General features: G+C 31.8%; 1 protein-coding gene across 1 annotated transcript in view; it reads right to left on the bottom strand.

Annotated features, from left to right (window-relative positions):
- The window catches only part of LOC108915303 (heterogeneous nuclear ribonucleoprotein U-like protein 2), a 42,925-nt gene extending 23,335 nt beyond the window's left edge, over positions 1-19,590 (bottom strand). Inside the window, exons 1-9 of the mRNA XM_018721292.1 lie at positions 19,358-19,590; positions 19,002-19,126; positions 16,103-16,300; positions 15,366-15,597; positions 14,890-15,014; positions 8,953-9,609; positions 3,516-3,788; positions 3,341-3,463; positions 2,241-2,369 (exon numbers count right to left, since the gene is read on the bottom strand). Coding sequence (XP_018576808.1) covers positions 2,241-2,369; positions 3,341-3,463; positions 3,516-3,788; positions 8,953-9,609; positions 14,890-15,014; positions 15,366-15,597; positions 16,103-16,300; positions 19,002-19,126; positions 19,358-19,499 — 2,004 coding nt within the window. The 5' untranslated portion in view covers positions 19,500-19,590. The remainder of the gene's footprint in view (positions 1-2,240; positions 2,370-3,340; positions 3,464-3,515; positions 3,789-8,952; positions 9,610-14,889; positions 15,015-15,365; positions 15,598-16,102; positions 16,301-19,001; positions 19,127-19,357) is intronic.
- Positions 19,591-20,874: the final 1,284 nt, after the last annotated feature.

Here is a 20,874-nt window from a genome sequence, read left to right as displayed (position 1 = left end):
AAAAAAAAATTTTTCAGATTTTTTCAGCCAAAAATAAATTAGGCCAAAAACCGGCCCTAGGGGCCCTCTTCCTTTGTCTTTTGTTGCGTTTTCCCGGCCGATTGGGCCACAGTGTCTTTTGCCTATTCAATAATATTATAGCAACTTTCAAATAGCCCATACCAGCTCAACCCACCAATAGGCCGGAGTAGTCGAGTTCGTAAGCTGAAGGTCTGCCGTTCGAGTCGCAAGCGGATGCGACTTTTTTTTATATTAATGTCCCTGAAAATGTTATTAAACATTTATATACAGTGTGTAACCAAGGTACATGGTGTCAAAATATGTTATATTTACCAGCCGGCGGGGAGTGTACCAAGCGCCGCAGCGGTGCTCAAACCGCACCCAGCACGGTCCAAGTTCCATAGACATGAGCGGTATATTATATATATTGCAAATTCACTGCATATTTCCATTTTTTAGGTGTAGGTATAGTCAAATTAAAAATATATAATAAGTATTAAAAACACAATTTTACTGCCAAGGAAAATATCTTATTTAGAAAATGTGACAATAATGATATTAACGTTATCTTAAGACGTACAATGAGAAAAAAACCTTTTAAAATTTGACATAAGTTCCTCTATGCAAGTGTGGCATTAGAGTTCTGCAATTCATAAATGATAATTGTTCGGGATCCAACGCTTATATACTATAACATACCTTTAATGATGACCTATACTAAAATGTCCTACGGGCTAGTTATATTTTTGCATAATAAATGTATACTGTTTTGAACAAAAATATCTTATAAATTTTTTATTTCAGAAATGGTGAAATTTAACGACATATTTTCAGTCAGGTTGGTTTTGCACTTTATGTACTCTTTTTCCTTCTTCACCTCTGCCACGTTCAAATGTTTATGGGCGATGATATAAATTTTTTTTAAATAAAACCCTTATGTTGTTAGGCTAGATTCTTGTAGGACTGTTTTTTCTCTTTATTTTTTTTGGGTGTTTTTCCACTTGTGAAAAAATTAAAAAATTTTTTTATTTATTTATCCACTTGGCGTAGTAATTTTCTTGCACACAGTAAGTAAACCTGTTGGACTGTACGCGGGAGCGCAAATGGCTCCATCTGTTGTGCTGACACACAAATGGCTACAGTAGGAAGCGACCTGCTATATTGCAGGTACTTGTTGCACGACTGCCACCCACAGAGGGTGAAAACAATGTTTTAATTGTCAGTGTTGTGAGAAGCAACTACTCGGAGGGCTATATGCCCCTACCGGCATTGAATTATACTCGCAACACCTAGTGCAACAGCTAGGGTCGTACGTCAGTTTAATTTGCGCTCCCGCATACAATGTATTTCCTTGTCGTGCCGATACGACGCAAAACAGCTGGTTTCTTCCTCGGTTGTCTCACCTATGACACACTGACGAGGACTAATAAGTCCGAAACCGGTCTGTGCCTGGTGGGTTAAACTGACGAACGACCCTAGCTGTTGCACTAGGTGTTGCGAGTATAATTCAATGCCGGTAGGGACATATAGCCCTTGGAGTAGTTGTTTCTAGCAACACTGCCAATTAAAACCTGTTGGATGTTTTTTGTTTCACTTTGTCCAATACTTCTGCACAATTGTTATCGATATTACAACCCCTCTTACAGACAAACGGAGCTATTTTTCTGTAAGTCATCCTTTTTTATCTCAGAAAATTGTTTTACAAGAATCTGGCCGAAAAATATAAAGGTTCTATTAAAAGAGAAAATACCATATTTTTCTTCCCACTGAATGTTTCCACGTATATATAGCATGTTTGGAGCTTTTAATGCTCTCTTTTTCAAATTGTTTCCTTCCGTGATACCCGCAATGCATCAGTATAGCACAAAACTCATCAAAACTAAATGCCCAAACAGAAGGCAACGGCTTTCAACACAAATAAAAGAAGAACTGACGAGATCTTCTACTGGAGAAGTACTAACCTTTTGGAACTTAATAGCTAACCGATGTTCCACTGAAAAAGAACCAATAAAACAAGAACGATTACCTTTTTAGAAGATCACAACGAAATCTGCCTTTACCTGTTGAAAATACTTACGTTTCATAAAAATTTCAGTCACTTATTAAGGGTGTACTTACGTTTCCATAATGTTTAAATTACAAGGTTTTTCTAACATACGACCAGATATATTAAAATAAAGTAATAATTTACTCGCTTTCCCTTTTTTACGAGGTGGAATTTCAATTGTGCGTTTACGTACCTGATCTATAATGTAGTTTCTTCTGCGGAGGGCGGCTATTGTTATCAACTTATTTAAACTTTTTTGAAGTTTGTCCATGAGCGAACTCCATCGTCCTTTAAATTTTCTTTTCAAAGGTTCACCGGATACCTTTAAATTAACGAGAAAAAATTATATACAGGGCGATGGAATATTTAACGAACGAAAATCGTATACATATTTGAATGTAGGTCCACGTACACTTCATTTCTAAGGGTTAGGTCATCAGACTTTAAAAAAATATTTAGTTTCATTTCAAACTAACAGACCACAAAAAAAATTGACATCCAGATACAAAAAAATTTACAAGATCAAAAGAAGATACAGTGAGTCATTACAACAGAAAAAAATCAAGGAAACTACAGTGTCTTTGAGTCCCACGTGACCAATTTGTTTTGGCGCTCAGTAAATTTGATTTTTTTAGTGTTGTTTGTTGTTTAGTGTGTTAAGTTAGTGTTTCAAAAATTACCAAGGAAAAATCACTGGTTAGGGCCTCAGATTAAATGTCAATCCAGAGACGTTCATAATTTCTCCTGTCTGTTGTTTATACAATTTAGCAGTGTTTACCAGTATTTCTGTGCTTTTCTACAAATTAATCTTTGTGTCGAGTTTCAGAACTTCAAAAATTCACGATGTTTTTTGCATAAGTTAATTGAATATTTTAAGATTTATGTTATGTTATTATGTTTCATTTGTTACATTCTTATTTCTGGTAGATTTTGTAAAAATGCCTTTTACATCGAAACAAGACGCATTTATTTTGATGGCACATTTTCGCAAAGGTAATATTTCCTTGGTAATTTTTTAAATGCCAACTTAAGAAAATCAAATTTACTGAGAGCCAACACAAATCTGGTCACATGGGACTCGGACATTTATGAAGACACTGTATCTCATGTATTAGATCTACCAAATTGGACAGGATTGTTTTAAAAAACATGTAAAACAAGTGAGAGCAACAGAAAAAATAAAAAAATTATCTTCTGTATCTTAAAAATGAAGAGTTTATGGTCCACCAAAATATGAACATAGCAATGGAATATTGCAACACCCACAATTTAATAATTATTGTAAATAATTACCGTCATTTTTTCCAACAAATTGGAATTTCCAAGAACAGTAAACTTCTTATCAAGATTCGACGTAACATGCTCCTTAACCCAATGTGATTTTCCAGAAGCAGGTAGTCCGCACATTAATATAACCTAAGAGAGTTTTATAGTATCAACTTTTTCTATGAAAATGATTTTTTAATACCTCGCACTCTCCCCGACTTTCCGGTCTTACAGGTCCAGAAACTTTATCTTCGATTTTGCTTAAAAATATATAACCTTCCAATTCAGACGGTATGGCAAACCATGGCTCTTCTCTTTCGCCTAGATTGAATTCAAAAGCATAATTCCTTGAAAGAACGTGTGGAAATAGGCTGAAATCTTCATCAGGAAAATCCGTTTTTGGGATAGTTGTGGCAATAGGTTGAATTTGCCCGTTAACAGTGTAAGTAATAGTTACATTTTCTGCATCGATGTTCTGAAAAGAAAAAATATATAAACTTCCATAAAAATTCTGATTAGTTACTATACGTTTAATATACATGTACAGTATAGGGTATCCCAGAAAGGTTGGGACACCATTCGAGGGCAAACTCCTAGGATCAAAATGAGGTGATGTAAGAGTAGTCCAACTAGGACTACAAATTAATTTTGAGATTTACAATAGATGGCGTAACTTATGCTATATTGCATCAGACATTTCTGTAACTACATTCACATCAAAGATCTGTCATTTGGCTTTACTTTTTATTATTATATTTATCTGTCATTTTGCGGAAGTGTAATCAACATATTTTTTCTCAACTCTGAAGATGTCCATTACAAATCAACAAAACACCATTTGTGGGAAGACTTACTTTTCCTGTTTAATTCAAAGAAAAGTGCTGCCGAAAGTCATCGAGTGCTGTTGGAAACTTACGTTGAACAAGCTCCATCGATAAACATGTGAGTTTTGGTTTTGACGTTTAGAAGTGTTGATTTGGATACAGTGGACAAAGAACACCCTGGATAATCGAAAAAGTTCGAAGATGAGGAATTGGAAGCATTACTCGACCAAGATGGATGTTAAACCGCAAGATGAACTTGTTGAATCGTTAAATGTTGATCGCACAACAGTTTCAAAACGTTTATATGTACTCTGTATGATTCAAAAGCAAGGAAATTGAGTGCCATATGAATTGAAGCAGAGATGTTGAACGGTGATTTTTCACCTGTGAACAACCGAAAAAAGAGAGGTTTTGAATCGTATCATCACTAGTGACGAGAAATGGATACGCTAGGGTAATCCAAAGCATAGAAAAATTTGTGGTTTGCCTAGTCATGCATCAACATCAATATTCATGGTTCGAAGCTCATGCTCTGTATTTGGTCAGACCAGCTTGGTGTTTTGTACTACCGTGAGCTGCTTCAACCGAATGAAACCATCACTGGTGAACGCTACCAAACACAATTGATGCGTTTGAGCCTTGCAATGAAGGAAAAAATGGCCGCAATTCGATAAAGTAATTTCTCAACATGACACGCTCAACCACATGTTGCTCATTAAGTCAAAAAATACTTAGAAACAATGAAATGGGATGTTTTACCCCACTCGCAATATTCACCAGATATTGCTCCATTGGATTACTATTTCTTCCAATCAATGGAATGCGGCCTGGCTAAGCAGCACTTCCAATCTTACGAAATAGGAAAAATAGGTTCGATCGGTGGATAGCATCAAAAGATGAGATGTTCTTTCAACGTGGAAACCGTATACTGCCAGAAAGATGTAAACTAGCGATGGACAATACTTTAAAAATTAATGATGTACACAATTTTTCACAATAAGGACATGAATTTACAAAAAAAATCCCTCAAAATTGATTCACAGTTGTAGTATATGCAAAAGTCATCGCCTACCGAACAGACTGCTGACTGTAGTACCAAATAATATTTTTTTTATATTACTCCAAAACTGTTTTAAACAAAGATTTTTTATTTGGTATGTTTCTTTATTTATTTGAGTGTAATATCACTAACCGCCACATATTTTTTTATATACCCATTCTATCTAATTTACAAGCAACGTAACTACCGAGCTTAGGCACCCAACACTGCATGGCTGGTAGTGTCCACTTTAAATCTTAGCGTTACCAATGTTAATGATTTGTTTACAATAAACTATGACAAACCGTTATATCTACGCTGAAAATAATGCGATCGCCAGTTATTTGAATGAAACATTGCATCAAGCACCAGCTGGTGAAGAAAAAAAATTTTAAGTTTTACTGCAACCTCCTTCTTATTGTTTCAATCATTTTTAATTTTACCGAAAATTAATTGCCGACAAGAACGTACTAAATTTACTGTTCTAAACAAAATTACTGGTCAAGTGGCTTATAAACGTTTATGAAGGCTCTGTATGTGCTACAGATTTCCAATAAACAAGGGAAACCTTTATATAAACTTAGTTCCTAAACTGCTTCATAAGGATACTACAGACATTCTAAGGATATAAAAGAAAATCTTCATTTGGGAAAATGTTTAAATAGCCTTGGTGCCCTCCGGAGGCATTTTAGAAACTATATCCAGATAACTTTTTTTTCTTATTTTTATGTGTAGAATCACTGGTCCAAATTTATAAATAAAATACGGTAACACCTTGTTTTTCATTACATACATATATCGAAAATGTCTTTTTATTTTAAATTCATAGCTGATATCAAAATTCCACGAGACAAAAAAAATATTTTATACAGGTAAATATGAAGAAAAAGTTATGAAGTGCTCAAAGGAGTAGAGCGCCTAAAAAAATAACATCCTGTATGTCATTTTCTTACATATATAAGAAATATGTTACACTAAAAGAAATAAAGATATGCACCAAATAAGCAATCTCCAAATAAATCAGTTTTTGTGTCACAAAAAATATTGTTTCATGGTAATATATGGAGCGTTCCACGCCAAATCGGAGTTTGAAAAATTCAGATTTTTGATATTTTACAGTACCCCTCAAAAAAGGCTTTCTGGTAAATTTTGACATTTTTTTGATTACTTGTTCAAAAGATACCACTTTTTTGGTTTTTTGTTCATAACGTTCTTAATAATGGTCTAAATTATTTTTTTTTTAAATCTTTGTTTTTAGATGGCCTCCACAGAAAAAAATACAAAAAAATCAGTGTTTTTGAAAGTGAGTGTACCTTTCGATTTTTTTGAAAATTTTTAATTTCAAACTACTATTCTTTCAACAACTTTTAAGACCGGTCCGGTCGTGGACCCTCCATAATTACTATTTCCTTTTTGATTTTTGAAAATTTGAAAAAATCTTTTTCTCTATAAATCATTATAAGTACCGATTTTTGTCACTGTATACTCTTTAATATTTATTAATTGTTAATAAGTGTTTAAAATCAATAAGTAAAAGTTAAGTCTATTTATAAACAATTATAACAAATGTTTTTATTTATTTTCATGTTCTTTTAAAAATTGTTTAAAAATTATTTTATCAATTCTATTCTTTGTTGCAAAGTATTTTATTTTCATTTAAATAATCTTTATGAATTTCTATTCAATTTAAAAAGAGTCGCACATCTTAATGAAAGACTTTCTCACGTGGTGGCGCTGCTGATTGTTTCTTTATACCGACAGTTAGGTAGTTTGTTTATTTGTATCATAACCTCTGCTACATAATTCACTATTGGAAGCTCAATTCAGTTAGTTTTGTGTGTTTTTATTTGGAACTCAATAATAAATTCTTAATATGAAGTCTAAATCTCGGCTAATAGATGTTGCAATCCATTGAAATTGGAAAACCACGATGCAAGAAAGGGATTAACACTTGCCTCCAGATTTCAGAATTTATGGAATTTGTACCATTTTGATTATTTGTGCTCATCATGTAGAAAAACAATAGGATCCTTAAAATCATTACCATCTACATTAAACTATGTTAAATAAAAACGTTTGTTATAATTGCTAATAAATAAACTTAACGTTTACTTATTGATTTTAAACACATATTAACAATTAAAACGTATTAAAATTAATTTAAAAGAAGTAACAGAACACAGTGACAAAAATCGGTACTTATGATTTAGAGAAAATTTTCAAAAATTAAAAAAAAAATAGTAATTATGAAGGACCCATGATCGGACCAGTCTTAAAAGTTATTAAAAGAATAGTAGTAGTTGAAATAAAAATTTTTCAAAAAAATCAAAAGATACACTCATTTTCAAAAACACGATTTAAAATTTCAAACTCAAAAAAATCTTAATCAAAAACACTGAATATTTTTCTTGTATTTTTTTCTGAAAAGGCCATTGAAAGATTAAAAAAAAAAACTTTAACTTGGACCATTATTAAGAAAGTTATGAACAAAAAAAAAACTAAAAAAAGGGTGATTTTTTTTGAAAATTTGATATCTTTTGAACAAGTAATCAGAAAAAGCTCAAAATTTACCAGAAAGGCTTTTTTGAGGGGTACTATAAAATATCAAAAAATTAAGGAAATTAAAATTCAAAATTTTTTAAACCGTTCGATTTGGCGTAGAACGCCCCATATACAAAGATCTATATCTCAGTGTGTCAACTTTCTGGGATACCCTGTTCGTTACAATATGTACTTTTATTATTCCTGTTTATTATCCAATACCTGCATTTAAAAAATCATGTCCCGAACCTTGAAACAGATATTTTCTTTTTCCTTTACATTGCACACGGCGTTAAAAAATCCAGTAGGAAATAACTTGCACAAAATTTTAACAAGATATTTTTCTAAATAAAGTATATATTTTTTGTCAAATATACTGGGTGATTTAGTCATAATGTCATTAATTTTACCCCTTAACTCCTGTTAATTCGGCGCCCTACTTTGCAACACATCTTCTGACATGGAATGCGCCGGTGAACTACAGATTATTCGAATGTTGAAGCGAAACAGCTGATTTCCCTAATTGTGTTGAATTTTGCAATTGATTTTAAAATCAAAGTACAGCGGATCCCAAATTTATTAACAAAGTGATAGAGACGAATGAGTGTTATTTTAGCCGTACTGGCATTTTAAATAGGTAGGTGCCATACTACTATTTGAAAAGCAATAAGTCACTAGGTATAAGTACCAAACTGAATAATGATTAATTGAACATAATACCAAAAACTCAGATTCAGTTACAAAACATAATGAAAACGTTAATATTAAAAATTATATATTTGTTTTTATTAACAAATAAATAATACTTGTTAATATTTAAAATGTAAAAAAATATCTTATTAATTCCTTATCGTTCACTATGGATTAAAAAAGCAGTAAAAGCTAGGTTAGTGACCGAATAGTATGTTGTCAAGATTCCCTCTTGATAAACCTTTGTGGGTCAGCGGGCAGGAATGGTTCGAAGAGGGGTTTAAACGATGATTTAAAATTTTTTTTCAGCGTAAATATGCATTTTAAAATTTTTTCAATCTCATACGTAATCTACTCATTTTTCCCTAACTTCCCTTAAAATTAATGACATTATGACTGAATGACCCTGTATATATTTTTTACACGGTATTTTATAATTTTGTTCATTTATTGGGTTCCCTTACTCATGTTTCTTTTTCATGTACTACCTTGTAAGTTCAAATATTTTAAATTTCATTGAAAGTAGAAATAAATATTGTACTCACCAAAAAAGAACCTATAACATCTCCAGCTTCAAATGTAATTCCATAATCCGTAAATTGTTTATCTGTAACAAATTTTCCAGTGGATTCGTAACCATATGAAAATTTTTCTTCTCCAAGCTGCAAACTTGAAGTGACAAGTGACCACCCTACTCTAAACAAATGAGTGGGAAGAGGTTCAGGTTGAGTTTCTGTTTTGCTTTCTGTAGTATCCATTTGCTCTTCTTTTAGATCTTTGTTTTCTTCAGGAGTATCAACTTCCATTTCTTTGTCATCAGTTTTTTCAGTTTTGTGCTCTACGTCTTTAGATTTTTCTACCGTTTCTGTTGAAGCATCCTCTACTTTTTCAGCGATGTTCTCTGTTTGGTCCTCCTTGTCGGATAAATTTTCCTTCTCTTCAGTAGGCTCATTTTTTTCAGTAGATTTTTCATCCGTCTCTAAACATTTTTCCTCTTTTTCTGTAGACTTTTCATCTTTGACTTGCCCATTTTCAGATTTTAATTTTTCCTCAGATTTCTTTTCCACATCTTTCTTATCTTTATCCCTCTTCTGATTCTTTCTATGATCTGTTCTATATCGGTCTCTACCTCCCCGCTGTTCATAGTATTTTGAAAAATCTTCCCATTTTATCTGCTCTGTCAGTTTGACCTCATAACACACCTATAAAAAAAATATAATTTATAGGATTAATTCTATCAATGAATTTTAAAATTATGTGTAGTGCTATTTATAAGAATTATAAAAACCACTCTGAACCGAATGTGATAAAAAATATGCTTATTAAATTAGTCTGATTTTTAAATTGGATCAGATTACTCAATGCATTTTAATGTGCCAGAATGTTTTTCTAGACATTTAATCTGACAATTGTCTTGTGATCCACCCCAAAAATTTGCTCTGTAGTAGTCTCTCCCGTATCTCCAAATCTGGGATGTGATTTTTCCTTTTAAGTTACTAATATTACAGCATTAGTTCTGTTTGTGTTTCTTTCAATTTTCTCTACAATAATAAGATTTCATAGGCACAGTATATTCACGTAATACTCGCTATAGAATAGGAAATATGTTATTGTTACGATGACTATGATTTCCCGGAAATCTTGAATGAAGATCAATACATTTTAATTAATTAGTTACAACTTGGAATTAATATCTCTTCGTAGCACTTTTTGATATCTAAAAAAAATACTTTTCTATTTGGTCACATATTTTCTTTAATTCATATAAAAACTAAATTACACAACCACACAAAAAAAAAGTTGTCTGTACTTTTCATGTGACATATGTCATCCGTAGTATTTTTGCCTCCTGATCACGAATCCGGTGTCAGAATTGAGCTATCACATCACAGGAATTTCCTATCCACAGAAAACAGTTCAAAAATAGCAAAAATTCACGAAAGTGCTAGGAAAAATAACTTTTAATTTAAAACCCCGCCGAATGTGAATCTACGGTCAAAATTGATGGTTCTTTTTCTAACTTTAAAAAAAACGGGTCAATTAAGGTTAGATATCACGTATTTTCAAAAAATAACAGATTCGCACCAAATTTGGTATGCGGGGGTTTTCGGGGTCGCTGATCACGGATCCCAGGTCAATTGTACAAAACTCAAAATGGCGGACCCAAGATGGCCGAACTAATTTTCAAAAAATAACCCATTCGCGCCACATTTGGTATACGGGAGTTTTCGGGGTCGCTGATCATGGATACGAGGTCAGTTTTGCAAAATTCAAGATGGCGGATCCAAGATGGCCGACCCAATTTTCAAAAAATATCACATTCGTGTCAAATTTGGTATACGGAGGTTTTCGGGGCCGCTAATTGCGAATTCGAGGTCAGAATTGCGGAATTATTATTGTTTACTTTATATCCCGAGTACCCAATCATGTTTTAATCTTCTACAAGTAAACTTTTAGAAACGAATTGTGTAAATCTGATCTCGGATTCGTGACCCCAAAAACCCCCGTATACCAAATTTGGCGCAAATGTGTTATTTTTTGAAAATTTGTTCGTCCATCTTGGATCCGTCATCTTGAATTTTGCAAAATTGATCTCGGATCCGTGATCAGCGACCCCGAATACCCCCGTATACAAAATTTGACGCGAATCTATTATTTTTTTAAAATTCCTAACATCTGACCATAATTTACCCGTTTCTTTTAGGATAGAAAAAGAACCATCAATTCTGACCCGCGGATTCACGTTTGGCGGGGTCTTAATCATATAAATCAACATTTGAATATGGAAAAAAAATATCTATTTTTTTTATTAAATTCCTTTCAGTAAAAAATTATTTAATTTATTGAATTAATTTTAGTTACAGGCACAATTTGTACAGGAAAGTACAAGAGAAAATTTTAAGCCCAAGATGGGTCATGTAAGTTCATTATTCTATGATTTATTGAAGCTTGGAAAAATGTACTTTTTCTGAAAAAATCAATTTTCAATAACTATCAAATATTTTGCAATTTTTCAAAAACGCACTTATTCTACTGGCCAAGGACTACATATTCTGAAAGTTTTGTAAAAAAAAAATCATTTTGTTTTAAAGATGTTTTTTTTAAAAAAAATGTGATTTTTAGCCGTTTTTTTTGCAATAACTAATACATTTGTTTATCAGTTGACATCGGGCTAGGTTCAAAATTTTTGTTATAAAAAGTTCACAACTTTCGTCTAAAAAATTTGTTTCTAAAATGTTTTAAAAAAAAAAAAACAGAACTGTTTTTTGCGAACTTTGGATGCCATTTTGAAAATGAAGCCCGAACATTAAGCTGGGGTAAGTAGTTAATTCAGTTTTATGTGTCTTTCTTTACTGAACTAAATTTTGGTAAAAAAACGAGATATTTTCGACAATTTCATTGTCACAAAGAGTGACACAAAGATTTTTTTAACAATTAATCGATATTTATATGAATGATGCTGTCATTTGTCTATATGAAGAAACTAAAATAATTTCATTATTCTCAACTATACTTTGCAGTCGAAATTATAGTGATTCATCATTATACTCCACGGTTGAAATTGTAGAGAGTGACTCAGACATAATATAAAAACACTATTACCATAATGCGTATAAAATATAAAATGATTTTTATACGGTTCAATATTATTTATGTTTGTGCCGCTCGCTACGCACATCGATAGAATGTATCATCGTTTATAGACAGAGTTACACTGAACGTCAATCTATATTCTATCTCTGTCTTTTGCACTTGGTAGGGAATAGGGAAATGCTTTTTTAGTTGGGTGTAAACGGACTTGATTTAACCGTCCTGAGAAACGTCATAGCATAAGCGTAGATGAGGGGTTTAATTCCATGGCTATAATAAATTTATAAATTAAAAAAACACAACTGGGACGTTTTAAAATGCTATAATAATTAAAATGGATCAAAGTGCCGGTTATAGCAAACTGTAAAAAATATTAGATGTTATGTTTTATTAAATTTTTTTAATATTTTCTATATCTTGTTGCCTTTTACGCAGACACGCCAATGGATTTTCGTTCCCGGCATGCTTCATCCCCTTACCAGTCCAAAAGCTAGCGATGAGTCACTCTCTATAATTTCGACCGCGGAGTATAGCTCTAGTAAGGGAGATGAAGCATGCAGGGATCGAAAATCCATAGGCGTATCTGTCTAGAAGCAGCAAGATATAGAAAATATAGAAAAAAAAAAAATAAAACATAACATCTATTATTTTTATGAGCTGCAGACGGTTTCCTACAACTGGCGCTTTGATCCATTTTAATTATTACATTTTAAAACGTCCCGGTTGTATTTTTTTAATTTATAAATTTATTATAGTCATGGAATTTGATTTCTCGTGTATGCTTATGCAATGGCGTTTCTAACGACGGCTAAATCAAGTACTACATACGTCCATTTATACCCATTAAAAAAGCATTTCCCTATTCCCTATTAAGTGCAATATACAGAGATAGAATATAGAGCGATGTTCAGTGTAACTGTCTATAGACGATTATAGATCCTATCGATGTGCATAGAGAACGGCATATCATTTAATACAAGACAAATAATATTGAACCGTTACAAATATCATTTTATATTTTATATGCTTTATAGTAATAGTACTTTTATATTATACAGGCTGTTACAAATTCACTTCTCACTACAGGGATCTCGGAAACGGTAAGAGGTACGAAATAGCTTAAATGGAGGCAAAGTTGCACAATCACGGGACCAACATTATGCCTCTAAAAAATCAAGACTAACATGATTATTTTCGAAATATTTGAAAAAAAAAGTAATTTTGAAAATCCGTTTTTGGTTCATTTCAGCCTTGTTTGAGGTGGTATTGAAAAAAAAAAGAATACTTTCTCATGGCAACTTTTTGCCCTCTATTGAATGGCATAATCATTTTTTATATGTAACGTTTTGTCTTTCCAGGACCATCATCAACTTAATTTTTTTTTATTTTATTACATTTTTTGCTAGCCTTCATGACCCCCAATACTGCTCTGCCTCAACTCGAACCAAATTCAGACGTTTTGTCTCGAAAAATTCATCTTTAATGTATTCGTCTTAAATTTATCTAATTTTTTTTTTTTTTCAGATTTTTCTGTTTATTGAATCGTACACTCTCAGTATCGTTAGACTCTGTAAAATCCACCTAGTTATTTAAATAAACTTTTACCATCACCTGTTACAATAAAACATTATTACAGTTTTAATCCCGTGCTCATAGTTATTTCTAGGATGCTGGAGTGCTCAAAATTCAAGCAAATTTCGATTCAATTTTTTTCAGGATATTCATAAAAGTACACGCTCTTTCACACTTACGTTTACAGGTATAATAAATTCCGATCATATTAAGCTTTTCTTCATTTTCAACATTTACCCAAACAGAAACGTTTCTGAACATTTACTATAATTTTTTAAAGTATAATATTCATTTGGAGATTTGGTTGTTCATATGCGTTTTTAAGAATTAATTTGTCACAATGAAATTAAAATTTTAATGTTTTAATTATGACGCCAACAACTTATCGAATTATGTATGACCAGGTGATGGAGATTAAAACTCTAATAATGTTTTATTGTAAAGTGTGATGGCAATAGTTTAAATAACTAGGTGGAGTTCATAGGGTCTAACGACACTTTGAGTGTACGATAATTCCATAAACATAAATCTAAATAAAAAATTAGATAAATTTGGAACAAATACATTGAAGATGAATTTTTTGAGATGAAATTCTGATCTTGTTCGGGCTGAGGCAGTACAGTATTGGAAGTCGCGAAGGCTTGCAAAAAATGTAATAAAATTTCCAGGGTCATATTTAAAAAAATGAAGTTGATTATGGTCCTGGAGAGACGAAACGTTACACATAAAAATTGATTATGCCATTCGAAAGAGGGCAAAAAGTTGCCATGAGAAAACATTCTTCTTTTTTCAATATCACCTCAAACAAGGCTGAAATGAAACAAAAAAAGATTTCCAAAATTTCGTTTTTTTTTTCAAACATTTCGAAAACTAATCATGTTAGCCTTGTTTTTTTAGAGACATAATGTTGGTCCCCTGATTATACAACTTTACCCCCATTTAAACTACTGCATATCTCTTACAGTTTCCCAGATCCCTGTAGTGAGAAGCGAATTTGTAACACCGTGTATATTTCCTTTTTTTTAAATATCCAATGAATTCGTTTACAAGTATCATTAGATATACAGAACAACAGTCCTAATTGTCGACAACGTCCACAGTTTTAAACGAGGAAATCCGCAGCCAAGGGCAGTGTGGTTGATATCTTTAAACGTATCTTTTTTACTTCACTTTTTAACTTGTAAATTAAATACGAGATGTTTCGTTTCGAACTTATTTTAAGACCACTATCACATAAAAATTTCTTAAGTAAATGTTTACGGGGTGTATCACGAGAGCTATATCAAACAATATAGATATAGAAAATACAATTATAGTACCTTTCCAGAGGAGACACCGTGCGTGGCTCTGACTCCGGCCCATGCATAGCCAAAAGCCCCTTCGGTTAAGGGCTTTGCGGATAAAAATGATTCTTTATCAAGTTGAAGATGAAGGTCGGAGTCATCTGAAATAAAAAAAAAACACTTGGACTATTTCCCAACCAGTCTCGTATATTTAAATTTACGTGTGCACATTAAAAAATACTAAGGAAAAAATAAAGAAAACAATACTGAAAAATAACTTTTTATTGACTACTTTTATATACAATACAAAATACATATTTTAAGGTAAATATGTACATAAAGTAAATGAAACTGCATGCAGTGCTAGTAAAGAAGACTTTGAAAATATTATTTCCTACATAAACTGTACTACAAAAACTAATATACCATTCACCAGAACTGATGTTAACTAATAAAAAAGAACCATTTTCCCAAACTTAAGCAATTAAAATTGTTTACAAGGTTCTACTTACACCAACTAAGCTGAACTTTGTTATTATCAAGTAAAGGTTCGTCTTCTTTGATAGGAGATCTGCTTCTTCTGCGCTGGGACCTTTCGGGAGAATTGCTTGTTCTTCTGCGTTTTTCCCCTTTCTGTTCCAAATCATCTGATTTAGGAGCATCCTGTTCTTTACTTTCTGAGGACTCTTGATTTTCAGCTTTTTCAGATATTTCATCAGATAATACAAATTTTGTATTTTCTTTCTGCAACAAATAATGTATGTTTAACCAAGGTATTAAATTAAATAAGCATACAATAAACAATAATTTGACACATATTGTAGCGTCTCTTCCAAAATATATCAAGAAAAAAGACAAAATTATAATTTATAATACATTCATACAACAAATTAAATCCACTCATAAAAAAAACTCAACTTCTTTTTTATGGTTAAGATTAAATTATATGAAATAAAAACCCATAATTAATTATTTTGAAATTCTTTTCATTTTCATAAAATATTTTTACAGAATGGATAAGAAAATCATACGTAGGCCTTTAAAGCAAAACTGAAGTACTTCTAATGGTCCTGGCAAATATTGTCTCGGAAATTAAAGTGTAAATGCCAAATACGAAACAAAATACGTATATAATTAGAGTAATTTTGTAATTTTCCTGGAATTCTAAAACTTTCGCAAATTAATTTTAATTCACTTCAATTTAACTTATCAGTTACAATGCTCCTAGCAGACTAAATTAACAAATTACCTGTTCTGAATGTTCTCCATTTTCTTCCATTTTCATTTGATTTACTTCTTTAGGAGTTATAGCTTCAATTTTAAATGTAGGTTCTTCAATATGATCTACTTTGATTTCGGGAGCAGCCGATTTAGAAGAAGATTCTAAATTAGAATCGTTCGTTTCACTTAATCGTTCAGAAGCAGTTTCTGATTTTGGTTTTCCCAACTAAAAAAATATAACTAATTACAAACAACATACAGTGTCCAGTAAATAAGTGACGCTATTTTAGTATAAAACACATTGAAATCATAGATTTAAGACGAGACATCCCACTTCTTGCACCCATGACGTTAAGTTATACTAGAAGTTTAATCGGGTTTAAAATAAGAATCCCCAAACCTGTCAACTGTATGTTTAAAATGGCAGTCTTGCAATTTTTTTTTCTCTGACCGATCATTACAAAGTTATAGCAATAAATAAATTTGGATTATACAAGATTAAAGAAACCAAACGAACATAAAAAATAGTTGCAAGTCAACAGCATCAGCATTGATGTTTTTCAACTGTTTCAACTGTATTGAAGAATGTCACGTATTTGTTTTTTTAGGTAGGTAAATACTAAAAAAATTTCTTACAAGCTATTCTAAAACATTCTCAGTATATATTGCATTCAAGCACACGAATTTGCGAACCTTCCTTGACTTGATATAAACCTTAACTCCACCTAATCTAGCCTAGTGATCAATATTGTGTGTAGCAGATCGAAAACCTTGTCAGTGCCATAAAAACTGTTTTTTTTTTAGTGCTTATTTTTATTAAATTTATTTTTTAGTGTTTTTGTAAGTACTAGATACAAAATAGATTATTTTAGTAATCGCGAACTGTGTAATATGTTACAAATTTACGAAGAACTGAGACAAAACTCTGTAGCTGCCAGAAGAAGTTTTTTGAATACCTAGAAAGTTACCAAATTGCAAGACTTTTACTGAAATTTCTCAATGGATATTAAGACACTGGAAGCCTACAGCCACGTTTTGAAAATCGTGGACAATGTAGACATCCGAATTTGTAGGCCGAAAAAAAATTATTGAACAACATTGAGAAAGATCCAACTCACAGCATTAGAATTGGAGTCTCGCTGGTAACTCGATAAAACTTTATGCAAACAGCCATTATTATGTACAGCTTGTCCAATCTAACAGTGGAAGGTTTTCCTTTAGACGGGACATTTGTGAATGGTTCACTAAAGAATCTGAACGACATCTAGACTTTCTCTCACACATCTTATCAGTGGAAGAAGCATGGTTTAAACGTAAGGAATGCAGGGTCATTTGAAATGAAACTAAAATTAGACAATGGATTTCACAGCTGCAAACACAGTAAGAACCAATCCTGACATTTTTCAAGTCTGAAATATTTGAATTCAAGGAGCTACTTTGAATATTTACTATAACCTTTTATTCTGACGTGCTGGTAAAAAAAAAAAGATAAAACTAATTGTAATTAGGTAATAGACACCTCTTTAAATTCACATTTAGTTTAAATTTTGAAAAGAAAATACTTTTTTAAGAACTAATTTTTAAGTTTTAGTATTGTGCAATGTTTTAAGGTAAAACAGTTCCGTCAAAACAGTCCAACCAGTGTCTCTCGCCTCACTGTTTGCCGAAATCTCAAAGGGTGATTTATTTGTTGGGTAGGCAATGTTGCCACATTTCCTATACATTTTTAGTGCTAGGACTCTGTTAACAGTTGGTCAGAGAAAAAAACTAGTAATGTATTCTATATTAAAATAAATTCATTCATTTATCAAACACCCAGTACTGTATTTACCCAACACTTTTCTTGTTTAAACAGGCCCTACTGATGGATTAATGCAATTTACAGGTATATTTTTTTATTTAGGCCAACTTTTCTCAATTCAAAAGTTATTACCTATCGAGATATACACTTGTAAATGTTGGTTCAATCACATTCACAGGGCAACATCTAAGAAAACACTGACCTTTTAATAAAAATGAGTCAGTTTAAATCATAAAAAATATTTAATAAAAATGGCAAAAAAAGTCAAATTTAGTTAACTCCAATACTCGACTGTTTACTACAACTGATTACTATAGAAGAAATTGATTTTTTTTTCAGGAACTATGCAAAATTTTAAATATGTAATTTTTTCTTCACATTGAAGTAACATTGCACACCATTTATTTTTTTTTTATATAAAATAGTACCTCATGATGGAAGTCTGTTCTCCATATCAAATTAGTTAGAAATTGTTTAACGAGTTTCCGAAATAGATAAGAAAATATTATTTTATTAGCTTTCGTATTTTTACATTATTATAAAGGTACTAAGCTATCAAATACATTGATAGTCGGGCATGTGCCCATAGAGAAGCTGTTTCAAGCAATATCAACAGTTAACAATCTTGTCTGTAAGGTTCAACATCTTTGTATGTGTCGAGTTTTGGCATCGAATATTGTTTGGCTTCATTTGATACTTTTTAGGAATTTTTTTGAATTATTTTAAAACTTGTATAACAAAGCAAAAATATCAGAAAAATAATTAGAATCTATTGGTGATGTTTGAGGGATTAATTACTGTACATCCTGGTTACATCTATATTACAGTTTTTCTTATGGAGCTCACGACACTAAAAGACTAACTAATATCCTTCATCTAATTAAATTTTTAGTTGAAAATGTTAAGTTGCATCATAAATTATATGAAAAAATACAAAATATAATTTTGTTGCGGATGTACTGTAATTTTTATGTAATGTTTAAAACTTTGTGAACTTTCAGATATAAGTCATGCTGTATACTACGTTATAGTGATGCTCTCCAATAAATAACTTTTTGTAATTTCTTGTACATTAATTACTTGCATTTATCCATGATTATAAGGTTATTATTGGACTATATAGTACCTCTATAGTTTCTGAGGCAGATGCTATAGTACTCTCTTTCTCAGGTGATTCTTGAGATCGTTCTTCACACTGTGAGGTATCTAGATCTTCCGTGGATGTATCTGCGATGGAAGTGTCAGGTATATCTAAAATGTAAAAGTTAAATTTCCCGCCAAAACTACTTCAATTAAAACATAATTTAAGTTTTATTAATTTTTAAATAACAATTATATTGAAAGCAAATTAAATTCCAAAACAATATGAAACAACTAAGTACACAAAATTAACTGGACAAAGTTTACGTTTGTGACACTTTTTGTCCAACACAATCTCTCTCTTGAAAGTGCATATTTAATATTACGGGATATATCACAAACCTTGTTTTAATTCTTGTTCCAACGCATCTTTTAAACGTTTTACCAAAGCCGCTTTATTTCCTTTGGTATCTAATCCACGTGCCGAAAGCTCAGACCTTAAATCCACAACTTTTAACTTTGCAGGATCTATTGTAGAACTCATTTTCACTATAAATAGTTTTTATCTCTTTAAAAAACTTAAGTACTACACAAAAACTTTCCACACACGTAAACCACGCGCAGTTTTGCAAATGGCGTCGCGTTGCTTTATTTTTTTTTGAGCGCATGCCTATACGACGTTCTTTCCAGCCCTAATAACCAGTGTAGCCAATAAAATATATAGAAATTACCTACCTAAACCTTTGATTTTAGCCGTGTTTTATTTATCCGATATGCCACTCAAGGATTTTATACAAGTAAAAAATCCTTGATCTCAACTTAGTTATTCTGAATGCAGGTAAATAAAACAAAGCATTTACAAAAAATTTCCAAATTGGAAAATTAACGAATGACATACGTTTTTTTTTTCAAGAATGCTTTGCACGTTGTAGTCAAATGCATTTTATTTATTCTTTATTTAATCATATAGTCCCCAAGCCAGCGACCTTTTTTCAAACTGATTACAAAAGTCATGAAAACGGTCTGGATCGCTTCTTTTTAACGAGTCTACCACGCTGTAAAATTTTTAGAATATGGGAAGGGCGCTTTTCCGCACTGCGAGTATTTAAACCTGTCGTTCTGAGCGGGTTCTCTTTTGTGATTACAACACTCGAATTTTTTATTTGAATTAAAAGAAAATGTGTTAAATAAGAAGCAAATTGAGTTGTCCGACAAAATAGAGGGCGCAATTGTCGAGTCTGACATCTCCAACATGTCGCTCTAGCGCGGTATGGTTTTACAATGGCTGTGCAACTAGCATTGCCAGATTCGCAACAGGGAGGGGATGGAGCTTGTCCAGACACACGAAGAACGGGGTGAGGAAAAGGAAGTAACTTTAAGTTTGTTACGTTTGTTACAAGTTTTTTCACTATGTAAAATCTAGTGTCTTTAAATTTTTTACTAACTTTTCCACACTGAAATTCACGACTCACGTTTGTTTAGCATGACGTTTTTCTTGATTATATTATGTATTTGTAGTAAGTATGAGAAAAATATTGGAAGTTTTGGCAAAAAGGTAAGTAAATATTAAATTGAGTTTTCCAATTAAATATAGTGAAAAGGGTTATGTTTGTTTACACACAAAAGGAAAATATTTATTATTTATTTATGATGTCAAAACATTCATATTCTTAAAAGATTGTTTTTTCTCCGTCAACTTTCCATTTTGTTTGTGTGTTTAGAAAACAGGTTTAACAGAAAATATAAAGTTTGTGAATAGAATTGTTTGTTTGTATGCAACATTAATAACCGCGCCATTATTCCATGGCTAGAAATTAGCCTCAATGATTTGGAATCGAGGGGATTATCCCTCTTTATAACATTAATAACCACATTAAAATTGCTAATAAATACTGTTTTATAAATTTTGCAGTTTTTTT

The sequence above is a fragment of the Anoplophora glabripennis genome, unplaced genomic scaffold (assembly GCF_000390285.2).
Source record: "Anoplophora glabripennis isolate ALB-LARVAE unplaced genomic scaffold, Agla_2.0 scaffold1086, whole genome shotgun sequence".
NCBI classification, from domain to species: domain Eukaryota; kingdom Metazoa; phylum Arthropoda; class Insecta; order Coleoptera; family Cerambycidae; genus Anoplophora; species Anoplophora glabripennis.
The sequence above is the reverse complement of the archived record's forward strand: the minus strand, read 5'-3'. Positions and strand labels throughout refer to the sequence as shown.